The following is a 16,209-nucleotide window of genomic DNA, read 5'->3' as shown; positions in this document are numbered from 1 at the left end:
CAGAGGCACTCCAAGTGGCCAGATACTGGTCAAAGGACATTTAATCAGCTACCAAGTTTGCAAAATTTGTGTTTCTTGTTTTTTGTTTTTTATCTGTTTTGTTTGTTTTGTTCTGTTAGAAATGTAATACAATGTTTTGGTTGCAGATGACATGATAAATAAATCAACCATGATTATATTTGGCTATTTTATTAAGAGACACCTACAGAATTTGATAGCTCCAAGGGTCTATGGCAAATTAATGGATCAGGACCATATATTGCATGAAAAATAGCCACATTTCTCCCAACACGAACATAGGATTTGACTGGCATTAGAAGAACATACAAATTTTATTATTTATTATTTCCCGTATTTGTATCCCGTCACTTCTCAACCCCTGAAGGGGAACTCAATATTAAATACTGGAGTGAATGTCTTTGCTGCAGTAAATATTTCCCATGAAATACCCTCCACATTTTTAAGGAAAGTAGGAAGGAAGCAAGGGAGGGAGGGAGAGAGAATAAGTACGCACAGTTCAGACAAGATGGTTCCATTGAAGGCATGATTTTCAATCTCTCGAATTCCATTTTTATTCAGCCTTCTGCAATAAATAGACAAGAATGGCATAAAACATTCAAACATTATTTAATACAAATGCACCTGCCATTATGATATCAATTTAAGACAGTGCATTTTTCTATAGTACATCATGTTAGGAAATATTGCCTGTAGAAAGAGTTTGTCACATGCTCCATTTGGCAATAGGAGAAGTATCTGGGATGAAGCAATTCATTTTGTTTATACCCTACCTTTTGAGGAACTCAGTGTGACCTATTCAGAGATAGCAACTAGCCTGTGAGCTTTTTAAGTGAGCTTCTCAGCCAACTGGGAATTTGAATGAGGGTCTCAATGTAAACAGAATGAGAATGATGCAGTAATTTGAGTCTTTAGCTAGGACTCTGGGAGACCAAGGTTCAACTCCTTGCTCACCCATAGAAACCCACTAAGTAACCTACTAAATAGAATAATTAAATGCCAATAAGATCAGGGAGTCTGAATCTGTAATCTCAAAGGTTGCCGAGATCCTTCCTTCCCCTCTTCATTCCTCCTTTATTATCATTTGTTATATTCATCATAAGACCACCGCAGAACTAGTCACTTTCTCTGCTCTTATTGTGTCCTGGCAAGGCTCATTCACTTTTAACCCAAAGTGGCAGCCCTGAATGATGGGTTGACAATGAATCATTTAATTAAACTGTCAGAATGCCTCCACTAGTCTCTAATCCAGAGTGAAAGCTGCCCATTCAAGCGATAGGCTTATCTAAGGTCCAAGAGGGTGAGCTGAAGCTGACATGGAAATCAATTATGGTCATAGTTGGAGAGATTACCCTTTTGACTGTGAAAGGCACGTGCCCGTGGTGTCACATCTTCAATAGATGTCAGAGCTGATCATGGCTTACTAAGAAACCTTCCGTAATGCCTTTGGAGGTGACATACAGGAGAAAAAAGGCTGCACAGTCAGGATTTTAGACATGAGGCCTTGTTGGAAGGCCACTGGAGTGTGCCAAAGACAGAACCAATCAAGATGCGAAATCCCCCAAAGCCTAGCCTCCAGTCTTTGTGGAAAAATTCAAATGGGGAAGTAATGTAAAATCAACTACTTGAGATGAGACCAGAGTAATGTCATCACCAGTTTCCCATCAACCTGAAGAAGAAGAGACAAGCATGTCCTGGGGTCAATACCTTGGATGAAGGAATAAGGGTATTCAAATGCTATTAGTTTGTTTTTTAATTGATATAGTTACATCTTGCCTTATATCAAGGGATCTTAGATAACCCAATATAATGGCTGGAATTTGAAAGAAGATGGAATCAGGAACCAACATGGACAAGATGGAGAACTAAGTCCAAAGTAACAAAACTTATTTTAATAAAAATAAAAATAAAGACACCTGATTTGAATGCAGTATATGTGAAAAGGATCTAGGGGTCTTACTAGACCATAGTCCAGTCCCTCCCCTTACAAGTGTTCAAGGGAGGAGAATAAAATCTCAAGGTGGAGGACAAGAGATGAACCTCTGAGGATGCCTGCCATAGATGCAGGTGAAACTTAAGGAGAATGCTTCTAGAACATGGCCATATGGCCTGAAATACCTACAACAACCCAGTGATTCCAACCACGAAAGCCTTTGACAATACAAAAGAGGAATAGCTTTGGAGGAGCTGCAGCCCAATAGCAAACCAGGTCCTTCTTTGGGTCAACAGGTTGGGTTCCCTTTGTAGTAGGAAGAGAAGCTGGAATAGAGGCCTCCCAGATGGTGAAAAGGGCAGATGTTCCAGTGTTTTGCTCAAACCATCTCCCACGTTGGAGAAAAAGACTCCAATCAAGGTATTAGGAGGAGCACAACTATGGGATGCCTTCCTTTACTAGTGGCTAGGATTAGGGGACTGTCTGACTAGCCTGCCGTATATTAGAAGGCTACTTTCTCCAGCTAAGTTGCTGCATGCAACCCTTTTGTCAACTTGGCTCTTTCAATGCGCTTAAGGAATTTATGACTCTTGGGTTATTTATTTACTTGGTTACCACAATGCCCTAGAACTTTGTCTCTGATTTATTGCTTTTTGACTTGGAATAGTTTGACAAAAAAGATTTCCTGTTTCTATGGCTTCTGAATCTGGCATTTTGAATTCTTGATGAAGATTTAGAGGAGAACATTTTACTTGGAGAAGAGAAGACTGAGAGGTGACATGATAGTAATCTTCAAATATTTGAGTTGATGTCATGTAGAAGATGGAACAAGCTTGTTTTCTAGTGTTCCAGAGCCTAGAACATGAACCTATGGATTTAAATTACAGGAAAGTGGATTATATCTAAACATTAGGGAGATAAGAACTGTTCATCAGACTGTCTCAGGAAAAGTGGGCTCTTCTTCTTGGCAGTTCGCTAAAAAGTAATTAGAAACCCTGTTAAGTTCAATATCTTGAATAGCTCCTTTAAAGTTTGACTTAAAAACTGTGATGAAATTTCCATCCCATTGCAAAGATCATTAGTTGATATTGCAGTTTACATATCTCTTCTCATTTAATAATCTTGGGATTCATCTATGAAGGGTGTTAGCTTTACCACATAGGTCAGATATAACATAGTGATAAGAGTGCATGATCCTCTGGCAGGACAAGGCAGTTGGGGCAGATTGAAATGGTGAAAAGCTGCATCCATGGACATGTTCCCTGAGAATGGAACTAATTGGTCTACTATTTTTATTGTATTTTCTTTAAAAACAAGACAAACCCCTACTTTTTAAAATCAATTTAAATTGCAGGTTGAGTAACCTTTATCCAAAATGCTTGGAACCAGAAATGATTTGGATCTTTCATGATTTTGGAATATTTATTTATTATATTTCTATTGTGCCTTTCTCAAACCTGAAGGTGACTCAAGATGGCTTACATCCGGGTAACCATTCAATGCCTTAACAATATACACTTAAAAACATGTGAAATGCGAATAAATTCCTCCTGTCATTTCAGATTCTTGAGTCCATTTCCAGCCTTGGGTCTCCCTCCAGCTTTGCATCTTGTTTGTTCACACCTGAACTGTCTTACGAGGTTGGAAAGAGAATCTACAAAACTGAGGTTATAAGGGACCTGTCCAGGAGATATCTGGGTAGCAGATGAATAAACAACCAAGAAGGCTGCAATTGCCACCTTGTAGGAAGAAGCAGATGGTTGAAAGCAACACGTTTTGAATTTTTGAGCAATTTGGATTTCTGGATCAAATATGCTCAGCCTGTATATGCTTTACATTGTTTGACTATTGTTAGTAGTTTAATTCTGTTTTAATGTGGTTCTTTTGTGTGTTTTTAAAATGTACCTTGTACTCATTTTAATGTATTACCTACCTTGAGTTCCAATTTTGGGGAACAGCAAGTTATAAAGAAAGATGATGACGATGATGACAACAGTGACAGTGGGAACGTCTACCATGAACTAACAAAAGATAGACCTCAGCATGATAAGAACAATAGGGACCAAGCATTTGTGTGGCACATGTTTTTAGATATGGCTATTCTCCCTCACACACACACACACACACACACACACACACACACACAAAGGGGGAGAAGAATAAAAGGACAAGTAAGTTCACTAATAAATGTGGTCACACAAAATGAGAAGGCTTCTAAGCACACTGTATGACACTGCCTTGCAAAGTAGCCTGTAACAATATATTAGCATTATGCACAAGTGTATCGGATTATCAACCTCTCTCCCTGTTGTTTTCTCTGAGTAATGGGACGTCGGCAGCCAACTGGAAAGATGAAGCAGCCCTGCTGTCTTTTAGAGCAGCTCTTGAATGATGTGAGAATGTTTTGGCAAATGTAAGGAAAGACTATCCCGGGCATCATTAATTTTTAAATTTTCTGCATGTTGTGATGCTGGAGAAAGAGAATGGGAGGGAGAGCAGGAAAAGTTGCTGAAAGTAATCAGACAGAAGCTATTCGGTGTATTTGGAACCAAGGCGTGTTTTCATGTCCGTGAAACCTAATCAGCCTGAAAGTTGTTATGGATCAGGCTTCCACGAAAGAAAATATTTTTTTCCTGAAAACATAAATGCAGGATAAACAATGTAGCTTGTGGAGAAGGGGGGTTTCTAAATTTGAACCAACATTACCAGTGTGTTGTTGAAGGCTTTCATGGCCGGAATCACAGGGTTGCTGTGAGTTTTCTGGGCTATATGGCTATGTTCCAGAAGCATTCTCTCCTGAAGTTTTGCCACATCTATGGAAGGCATCCTCAGAGGTTGTGAGGTCAGTGTAAGCAATCAAAGGCTCCCACAACTTCTGAAGATATTTGCCATAGATGTGGGTAAAACATTAGGAGAGAATGCTTCTGGAATATGCACTCAGAAAACCTACAGCAACTCAAAGTTAGCAATGTTGAAAACAAATAATGACCACTCATGTCAGAATCATGTCAGAAGTGACTTGAGAAACTGCAGAAAGGTGTGAGATAATAATTAGCCATCTGCAGAGACACTGCCCAGGGGACGCCCAGGTGTGTTACTCCCGTGGGAGGCTTCTCTCATGTCCTTGCATGGGAAGCTGGAGCTGACAGATGGGAGCTCACCCCATCTTGTGGATTCAAACCACCGACCTTCAGGTCAGCAGTTCAGCTAGCACAAGGGTTTAACCCATTGCGCCACCACAGCTCTCGCATGAGTGGGTGAGATAGTGATACCTTGCCTTAGCTTTCCAATAGTTCAATGTATACAAACTTTGTTTTATGTATACAATTATTTAAAAGATTGTATAAAATTAGCTCCAGGCTATGTGCATAAGGTGTATGTGAAACATAACTGAATTTCGCATTGAGACTTGAGTTCCATAAGATATCTCCTTATGTACATAATTCAAAATGTTTCTGGTCCCTGTCATTTCAGATGATGGATACTCAACCTGTACCTGGTTTTGGCAAATGCTCCTCTTAGACACTTCATAAATACTACTACTTCTGCTACTAATTTTATTTCTTACTCACTTCTCCTCCTATATAATAATATCAGTGATATAAATTTATTTGAATTGTAGAGCAGCTCTAGTCTAGATTTAGCTGTCAGCTCCACCTTCGGTAGAATCATTGAATCAAAGGGAATTTTTCATTGGTTCAATGGGTTTACTTTGATTGCTGCAAAGGTCTGCAATTAATGACACAGCACTGCACCTTCATCCCATGCCCTTGTTCATTAGCTACCACTTACAGTATCCCATTCCTTTGTTCTTGTTTATAGTTGGCCATGTTTTACAACAGTTGTCACCATAGGTTATTGGGTGCTGTTTTGAGTCTAAATTATTGTTTTATACACTATTTGTTTTCTTTTGTATTGTACTGTTGTTTATTTTATGTGTTGTTTTAGGCACATTGTGGCATATGTAAGTCGCCCCGAGTTCCTTCAGAGAGATGGAGGTGGGGTACAAAAATAAAGTTTGTTGTTGTTGTTGTTGTTGTTGTTGTTGTTGTGTATTTGTTCAGTCACTTCTGACTCTTCGGGACCTCATGGACCAGCCCATGTCAGAGCTCCCTGTCAGCCGTCACCACCCCCAGCTCCTTCAAGGTCAAGCCAATCATTGTCTTAATAGAAGCTTTCTATTAATGAGAAGCTTTCCTGTCTTCTCATTATGTGGTCAAAGTACTTCATCTTTGCCTCTAATACCCTTCCCTCCAATGAGCAGTCGGGCTTTATTTCCTGAAGTATGGACTGGTTGGAGTTTGGCCTGCATTTAAAGTTACAACTAGACTATTGTGTATTTTCATGTACATACAGAAAACCCAAACATTATCAGATGCTACTTACATATCAACGCGATCAGAAGTTAGGCCCAGGAAAGAATTTCTTTCAATTTTCCGTACATTTATGTTGTCTTGGATATCTCTGAGATTTAAAATATATATATATTTCAAAATTTTCTTTTTGAAGTGCATTTTGGCATGCAAGATATTAAAACAATATCAAATTATAACACAGTACCAGTGTAATCAATCAAAGAAGTAGCCATACATGGCATTCAGAAATTGAAAAAAAAAAACCATGTTAGCTACTGGAGGCCAAGAAGAAACAATATTTCATCAACTTCATAAATCTATCAAAATTCAGATGTCTGCTTCTATAACCAGGAGACACCACAGAGAAACCTTCATTAACAGTGATTGATTTATGTTGAAAGTCCATAAAGTTTGGTTTTTGCTCTAATGCTTTCTGAGCTAATGGATCTGAGCAGTATTGAAATATTTATTTGAAAATTTGCTCAATCTTGTTCCTGATCATAAACTTTATTTGTTTCTAAGGAATTGTCCAAGCCCCAAATTCCAAAGATGTGCCTTCTTGTAAAATCATTTTGCTGACTTTAACTCAAGAGTACTTTACAACTTCAGAAGGAATTCTAAAAGCCCATTTCTTAAAATCAATTTGCCTTTTGCTTTTGAAGTTGAAATATTCTTCAGATTTCATGATTATTCCCACACTTCCAATTCTAAAACCCCATTGACGATACATTTATCATGCCAATGTTTAAAAGTACATTTTAGATTGGAGAATTTAGGGCGCTATTCTGTTCCCATCACAAAAACCCTACATTTTTTACGGTTCCAGCATGAATGAGTTTGGTTTTTAATATTTTTTTCCTCTTTCTCTTTTGCTTTCTCTTCCTCACAGACATCCCCTCCATAAAGAAAATGTGTTCACTCCCCATAATATCAGAAGAATCCAATAATAACTTACAGCACAACTTTCTGTAAAGAGTGTACCTGGTTAACAGCAGGCAAAAACCTGATGGCAGTGTTGGAGATCAGCCTTGAAAAAGAGAAAGGAAATAAATATAATGATGGTTTAGAGAAACACAAAGGAACATAAAATACCAGAACAGAAGGAGTCCGGAAATTTTGTAAGAATGCAGTATATTATCATTGTTGTTGTTGGCATCATGGATTAATCGCTGAACCTGGAACCCCAGGTCTCGGTGGTGGCCAGGGGAGCTTTTGCACAATTAAAACTTGTGTGCCAGTTTGTTTATTTACTGTATTTGTACCCTGCCTTTCTCTACCCTGAAGGGGACTGAAGGAGGCTTTATATATAGCAACTATTTGATAATTTGGACAACAAACAATTAGAATACAGTTGTGCCTGTACCCTGGGAAGTCAGACTTGGCCGCAGTAGTCCACGCTCTTGTTACATCCTGAATAAATTACTACAATATGCTCTATGTGGGGTTGCCTTTGAAGACTGTTTGGAAGCTTCAAGTAGTCCAATGGGTGGCAGCCAGATTTCTCACCGAAGCAACGTACAGGGAGCACACAATTCCCCTGTTACATCAGCTCCACTGGCTGCCGGTCTGCAACCGAGGACAATTCAAAGTGCTGACTTTAGCCTATAAAGCCCTAAATGATTCTGGTCCAGCTTACCTGTCCGAAAGTATCTCCCTTTATGATCTGGTACGATTGTTAAGATCTGGAGAGGCTCTGTTCTCTGTCCCATTTCCTTCATAGGTGCAGTTGGTGGGGACAAGAGACAGGGCCTTCTCAGTGGTGGCCCCTCGGCTGTGGAACTCCCCTTCTAGTGAAATGAGATTAGCCCTCTCCCTCCTGACCTTTAGGAAAAAAACTAAAAATGTGGATGTGGGACTAAGCTTTCAGATAGTAATCTTTCAGTCCAATAAGTGAATGTGGAATGGTGCAATGACAACTGGAACCGCCTCAGACTATGATATTGGTTTATGTGATTTTAATAATTTTAATGTTTGAGATGTTTTTAGCGGTTCGTTTTAATGTATATGTTTATTGGTTGGATGTATGTTTGTGTGGCATCAAATTGTGCCTTTATGTGGGCCGCTCTGAGTCCCCTCCAGGGTGAGAAGGGTGAGGTATAAATATGGTACCTAAATAAATAAATCATAATCAGAACTAAAAGAGGCATAAACTTAATACAACAAGAAGCACATGATACTTCATTGATACCCAGATTCATTACAGTAATTTAGTATAGAAATATTTCCATAAATCTGAAAACAGGAGGGTAATAATGGCTGCTATTATAGTTAGAAAAATTGATAAACAGAGGCCACATTACAAAGAATAAATTATGTGGTCAGTCCTTGTTTTTTCATGCCCATACATGATCAACTTCTCCATGACAGCCAGAAACCAATTTCTTTCACACTAGAAAGAGACAAGTTCATTGCATCTGAAACAAAATGAATTCTGAAATCAATTTGATGATAAAAAAAAATTGAACGCAAATTTCGGCATGACCTTGGGGAATTCTAATTTATCTTATCTGATTAGGATAATTAAACCTCTGCATCCCCGTTCTTGAGATAGAGGTGGGAAGAAGATAGTAGGCTATGTGTGTGTGCATATGCACTTGTATGTTTCTGACTCACCATCTAAAACTAATGTAGACCTCAGTGCCAAAATTGGGTGGGCAATCCTTCTTTAAAAAGTCAGACCCAATAGTTTTTTAGACTGTGTATCCTGTATCTTGATTAAAAATAGTTTTTCAGTATTGTTGCAGAAGGTCTGCTTACAGGAGTATGGAAGGAACAAACTACCATACATGATAAGGAGAATGGATATTTCTTTATAACCAATTATTTTTCCCTCCTCTAAAATATGTGGCTCAATAATCGGATTTGCAAAATAAACTTATGTTTATTTTCCAATGACCAATCATAAAAACAAAGCATGATAAATGCAAGATGTATAGAAGAGAAAAAACCATGGCATTAGAAGGAAATGGCTTTCATCATCTTCAAAAACATGCTATACATACTTGTCTAGTAGTTTGATTCTAATAATATTGCAATTCAAATGGTTAAACCAGTTTAGAACCAGAGGAAGAAATTGGCTATATAGCACTTACTTTGACGTTTGAATTGGTTTAATAATGATTGTGTGCAGCTATGTGCGCCTGGATAGGCATAACAAAATGAGAACTTGGTGGAAAAATCTTTGGACAATAATTGTTCAATCAGCATGAACTATGGCCAACGGTCCATTTTTTGAAGGACTGAGAAAAAGTGGGACTAATGAAAAGAAATATCAAAAAATATTGTGGTTACGCCTTTACACACACAAAAGAATGAGATCTGTCTTAAACATTTACATTAACTTATCTATGGATCATTCTGTGCCAATAAATGCCACCTCCCATTTCTCTGTGAGTTCCCATTACCAATCCTATTCACTAGGGATGTACCATGGATACAATTCCAAAGGACTTCTTTTGACAGGACATGGAAGAAGCATCAGGTATTCATGTTTAAATTATTACATCGAAGCAATCCATCAGCCATTCATGTGGGCATTGTGACTGACATTCGGATAAATGGAACAGCCATTTCTATTCCAAACAGAGCTCTCAAATAAGGCCTCTAAAATATAAGTATCAAAATGTTCTGCACAGTTTCAGTTTTGCCGTTCAGATTCTAATAAGGGTTCATTATCTGTCTCATTTTTGTAGCCTCTGAGCATTTGCTTTACAGCAAAAAGAGCCTGTGAAGGAGGGTTTTAAAATTGTCATGCCAGCAAGATATGAAAGTTGATGAGTTTCTGCAATTATTATGTCACAAAAGAAAGAGTGATAACACTCCCATTTCATTTGGGATGGTGGAATCTGGTTTATTGTACAGATTGTTGGAGGGCAGCCTTCTCCTGATACAGGAGGAGATGCCAGTTTCAGGTGGGAAAGCTTCTTGTATTTTCTAGAAAATATTTTTTAGCATATGGTCACAAGGAGCCCTCGGTGGCACAGTGGGTTAAAGTGCTGAGCTGCTGAACTTGCTGACCAAAAGGTCACAGATTCAAATCCAGGGAGTGGCATGAGCTCCCACTGTTAGCCCCAGCTTGTCAACTTAGCAGTTTGAAAACACACAAATATGAGTAGATCACTCTACTCTACTCCACTCTGGCGGAAAGGTAACAGCACTCCATGCAGTCGTGCTGGCCACATGACCTTGGAGAAGTCTAAGGACAATGCCGGCTCTTCAGCTTAGAAATGGAGATGAGCACCAACCCCCAGAGTCCCACATGACTGGACTTAATGTCTGGGGAAAATCTTTACCTATATGGTCACAAGGTACTCTGTTCTGCTTGCAGTGCCAAAGATTGGGGTAGTTCCCTCATATATCCGAAGAACTTTTGTGAAATCTGAGAGATAGTGTTGGGTCACTCAAGCAGAGCAATCAAATTAGTAAGGCAGAAGCTGAAAATGAACTGTCTTATTGCCACAGTCGCAGGATCCAGCACACAAAAATAAATAAAATGAGTATTCTTTGTAAAACATATAAAAGTAATTGTGCTTTTAACATGGTTTAGATCAGATGGTACTTGTGGAGTCTTCAAACTCTATGATTCTACACAGTTACATTCTGATATTGTTTTAGTTGCACATTCTTGCATGGCAGGGTATTTGACAAGGGAGAGGTGGGCAATAAAAAAATAAAAAAATAATTAATTGGCTTTTTCACTGGAATGCCAAGGCTTGACAAGATGGTTCCTGCAGTTCGTTCCAACTCTGATTGTGTTATTTTATTTGATATCGCAAATATTTAATTGTGTACATTGAGCCACTAGTTTTGTTTGACTTGGAATAATGAGCCTCAGTATTACAGTGAAAAAGCACAACCACACAACCTAAGAAATAATAATAATAATAATAATAATAATAATAATTACTTGCTTCTGCACAAGGCTTGTATTGACTTCCTTCTTAACATAAGGAATGTTGCAAACATTTCCTTAACTTGAAAGAACCATTGTCACAGTCTTTATCAGAGTTTACTTTTCAGCTCTTATTAATCACAGGTAGTTAGTCATTGCAGGCTTTAATATTATACTGGTGTCTCCAAAATTATTAGCTCCATCCATACGTTCACCTTCCATTCATTCCCACACACCATATTAAATTCACATTTCTCAAATCTGCAATAATATTTTCATGACAACCACCCCCAGATTAGGACCTTTGATGGCAAGCACCTCTATTTTGTCTGAATTCAGTTTCTATTTATTTTTCCTCATCCAGCTCACTACTTCCTCCGAAAGCTGTTTATGAAGGCAAGGAGAAATATATTTGCATGTTATCAGTATATTGATAGCACCCCACCCCATGCCTCTGGATGATCTCTCCCAGCAATTTCATGTAAAGATTAAAAAGCATTATATTCCTCTAACCCTTAAAACTAGAATGGGGGCTATTTTAGATGAGTTGCGTGCCTCATTATACTCTCTGTGGGTTTTACATTATGTTTGTGGACTTCTGAAAGACTGTGATACTAGAATTTCACAGCAGAACATGGAAAAGTTACTTTTTTTTAATGTCAGGAGCGACTTGAGAAACTGAAAGTTGCTTCTGGTGTGAGAGAATTGGCTGTCTGCAAGGACGTTGCACAGAGGATGCCTGGATGTTTTGCTGTTTTACAATCCTTGTGTACCTGCATAGGGAGCTGGAGCTGACAGAGGGAGCTCACCTGCACTCTCCCTGGATTCGAACCTCCAACCTGTCGGTCTTCAGTCCTGCTGACACAAGGGTTAAATCCACTGAGCCACTGGGGGCTCTTTTATGGACTAAAATTCTGGGAATTCCCTAGCCAAAGAGTCCAGTCGTTTGCTCTCAAAAAGAGGCAAAGCTATAAAGCCAACCAGAAAATGCTGCTGTTTACTTTCTCCCTCTAATGAGGCTTGTATCTGCTGAAAAGGGCAAACAAGTTACCAGATTGTCCTTTTGGCTGGCACTGAAGAGCTGCAATTAACAATTTTGTCTTCGGTTTGAAAAATCTTTGGATGCAAGCCGAGGGTGTACTTTCATTTTTTTAAAAAGAAACTCTAGCAAACTTAATCAGACTCTAATCATGTTTATTTATTTTTATAACTCAGCAAAGGATACACAAAGTAGTCACTGGCCAGCTTTGAATGCTTAATTAATCAACACAGAAGCTATATTAATTAGGCCTTTAAAGTTAAGTGAACGGTTTGAAAATTAACATGTGTAGCAATTCCTTCTCTGCTCCTGAGTTTAAACAGATGTTAACAGAAGAACAACCAGGCTCAAAGCCAGATCCTGTTTTCTCTGCAGTAAATCCATGAAATTCAATGGGATTAATTCTCAATGTAATATTTCTGCAGTAGGTATAAATACCACTAAATTCCATGGAAATAGTTTCAATTTCCTATGTAATATTGGCAGTGACAAAATACTGTAAAGGCAACAAAGGCACATACGTACACACACACACACAATAGGTCAGTGGTTCTCAACCTTCCTAATGCCACAATCCCTTAATACAGTTGTGGGGTCCCGCAAGCATAAAATTATTTTAATTGCTACTTCCTAACTGTAATTATGATACTGTTATGAATCATAATGTAAATATTTGATATGCAGGATGTATTTTCATTCACGGGACCAAATTTGGCACAAATACCCGATACACCCAAATTTGAATACTGGTGGGGTTGTGGGGGTGGGTTGATTTTGTCATTTGGAAGTTGTACTTGCTGGAATTTATAGTTAAATCTAGAGTCAAAGAGCATTCTGAACTCCACCAATGATGGAACTGAACCAAACTTGGCACACGAAATTCCCATGACCAACAGAAGATACTGGAAGGGTTTGGTGGTCACTCACCTTGAGTTTTGGAGTTGTAGTTCACCTACATTCAGAGAGGACTTTGGACTCAAACAATGATGGATCTGGACCAAACTTGGCACGAATACTCAATATGCCCAAATGTGAAGACTGGTGGAGGTTGGGGAAAATAGACTTTATATTTGGTAGTTGCTGGGATTGATAGTTTACCTACATTCAAAGTGCATTCTGAACTCCACCAATAATAGAATTGGGCCAAACTTCCCACACAGAACCCCCACGACCAACAGAAACTACTGTGTTTTCTGATGGTCTTTGGTGATCCCTCTGACACCCTCTCATGACCCCCCAGGCATCCCAACCCCCAGGTTGAGAAATGCTGCAATAAGCACATCTACATGGGCCAGTTATCACAGAGTCAGTCCAGAGTGGCACACTCTGCCTATCTCTGTCCTGCTGCAATGGCAGGATGGAGTTCATACCATCCAGTGATTTGCTGAGAGCGGGGAAAGAAGATGGCCATGGTGAACAGCAGGGATTGTTCTGAATCAGAACTACCCAGAGTATTCCCCAACTATCCCTAATATGGGGCAAAACCATTTTAAGTGGCTGTTCCCCACATTGGGTCAAGATGGATTCCTTTGTCACTCTGGGGTATAATGCCCACACAGATGTGCCCTCAGTCTATAGTGAGAAAGGCTGGAGCAGGCCTGCTCTGTAGTGCTTCAGGTGTTTTGGGCTTCAGCTCCCAGAAGTCCTAGCCAGCTTGTCCAATGGCCTGGAATTCTGGGAACTGAAGCCCAAAACACCTGGAAATCCACATGCTGCCGAGACCTGGGCTAGATGCCTATTAGTTATACCATTAGGCAAAACACCTAGGTTCTCCAATTTTGTGGATGCATGTGTGCATTTGGCAGCTGGTTGGACATAACAATAAATGAAACAAAAGCTTTTTGCACTGGTTTAGAGTCACTCTGTTCTAATTTCACATTCTGGTAGCTAATTGGCATCCAAGATATGCTCCAGAGTGAGCCCCGATAACTTGGTTTCAATTAAACCTGAAACAGTACTGCTGTAGAGTTGCAATCTGAACTGTTCTTTCTGAATCTTCAGACTGATTCATGGATATGCAGACATCCTATAATAATGGCCCCAATGATTGTAGCTCACACTTGTGCTGATTAAATACCATGGACAGAATTTTCATTTCATGTCATCATAAACCTGGGAAAAATATTTTTTTGGACCACATCTCCCAGGAATCTCTAACCAGCATGCCGAAAAGCAAGAGAAGTCTTGTCTACACTAATAAGAAAATCTGTACTCCAAATCCAATGTTGGCAGTTGCCACAATGCACTGTGACCTCTGGTAAGTTTCTAGATTTTTGGTTCCTTAACATGACTTTGCTCCACACTAGGTAAAGTTTGGGGATACTTATCACTCATTAGGCTTGGATCATGTCCATTTTGGCCAGATCCATTGTCTACATGCATACCACCATCACTAATGGCAGTATGCATGTGGACAATGGACATGGAGAAGAGAACGGGATAACTCTGTGTTGCTGACACTGTTACTAACCAGCCATGGAGCTTCCTGAGAGCCCTTGGTGATTGGGGTCATGTCTGCAGAGGCCAAAATAGGTCAACAAGAAGGAGGAGGTTGCTTTACCCCTTCCATTCTAATAGCACGGGCACACTGTTATGACCTTAGCAGTTGGTTAGAGCTTACCACCACCTCCACTGCTGCCCTACACTATTTTATATGCAGATATGTGTACTTTATTCCAAAATACCCCCTTCCCTCATATATGGAACACTTCTAGCCTCGGGCATTTTAGATAATGAATACTCAGCCTGTATTAGGAACAGATGTTCAGGGTATGGACCCAAGACCTTCAGGTCACTTGATAGATCAGGGAGGTCATGCCATATGGCATGCTAACTTTAGCTGAATCAAAGAGCCATAGAGCTGGAAGAGACCTTGAAGGCCATCTAGTTAGATCCCTGCCATACAGCAACACACAATCAAAGCACTCTTGCCTGACACCCATCCAGCCTCTGTTTAAAAACCTCTAGTCCCAACTATACTTCAAGGTAGTATATTCCACTGTTGAACAGCTTTTAAATAGAAATTAAAATATGAAAAATCCCATTTGTGGTATTGCAACTTACAGGAAGTGAGAATTGCTATAAAGAATAGAAAAAGGTGGCTTTTTTTTTTTGTCGTGTCAGGAGTGACTTGAGAAACTACAAGTCGCTTCTGGTGTGAGAGAATTGGCCATCTGCAAGGACGTTGCCCAGGGGACTCCCGGATGATTTGATGATTTTATCATCCTTGTGGGAGGCTTCTCTCATGTCCCCGCATGAGGAGCTGGAGCTGATAGAGGGAGCTCATCCACTTCTCTCTGGATTCGAACCTGCGACCTGTTGGTCTTCAGTCCTGCTGGCACAGGGGTTTAACCCACTATGCCACCGGGGCTCCATAAAAGGTAGCTGCAAGTGTAGTTTATAGAAGAAATAGGGAAAATCCACCTGATTTACAATTATTAGAACTCATCTAATAGCGGAGGCTATAGCAGCTTATTATTGAAAAACGTAGTGGATACGCTTTCCTCTCTACTTGTACAGTGGGAAGAGGTCAGATGTGAAGGTAAAGTGCATGATAACAATGTGGCTATCTGGAAACAGAACAATAAAAAAAAACTAGATTGTCAAATTTACACTTGGTTTTGCATGCTTAAGTACTTTGTCTTTATTCATGAATTTTAAAAAGCCACTCAAGTTTTCTCAGCGGAGTGTGCCATTCTGTGATGAAATGCACAGGTTTCTTTCTCTAGTAATTTAATCCCATCAGCTGATCAGCGTGAAATAAAATGGGGGCCAGAGCTGGCCTGGCTCAACATTTGTAAATACATTACCATGCCAAAATGAAAAATAACATGAAACCACACAGCAGAATTGGCACCAGGTGTAGATCCCAGCGTATGGGACTTTAGATGATGAATGGATGCTTGGCCTTTGAATTTATCACAGCTCCCAAAAACTCAGACTGAGCCTTCAAGGCCATTCCAATGCTTGTGTT

The 16,209-nt window shown here is 39.5% G+C and overlaps 1 protein-coding gene across 1 annotated transcript in view; it reads right to left on the bottom strand.

Moving 5' to 3' along the window:
- Positions 1 to 16,209, bottom strand: part of FSHR (follicle stimulating hormone receptor) — a 108,999-nt gene that overhangs the window by 24,816 nt on the left and 67,974 nt on the right. The window contains exons 5-7 of the mRNA XM_067463236.1: positions 7,262 to 7,333; positions 6,338 to 6,415; positions 515 to 583 (exon numbers count right to left, since the gene is read on the bottom strand). Of these exons, the coding sequence (XP_067319337.1) occupies positions 515 to 583; positions 6,338 to 6,415; positions 7,262 to 7,333 (219 nt within the window). The remainder of the gene's footprint in view (positions 1 to 514; positions 584 to 6,337; positions 6,416 to 7,261; positions 7,334 to 16,209) is intronic.

This window comes from Anolis sagrei, chromosome 1, assembly GCF_037176765.1.
Source record: "Anolis sagrei isolate rAnoSag1 chromosome 1, rAnoSag1.mat, whole genome shotgun sequence".
NCBI classification, from domain to species: domain Eukaryota; kingdom Metazoa; phylum Chordata; class Lepidosauria; order Squamata; family Dactyloidae; genus Anolis; species Anolis sagrei.
The sequence above is the reverse complement of the archived record's forward strand: the minus strand, read 5'-3'. Positions and strand labels throughout refer to the sequence as shown.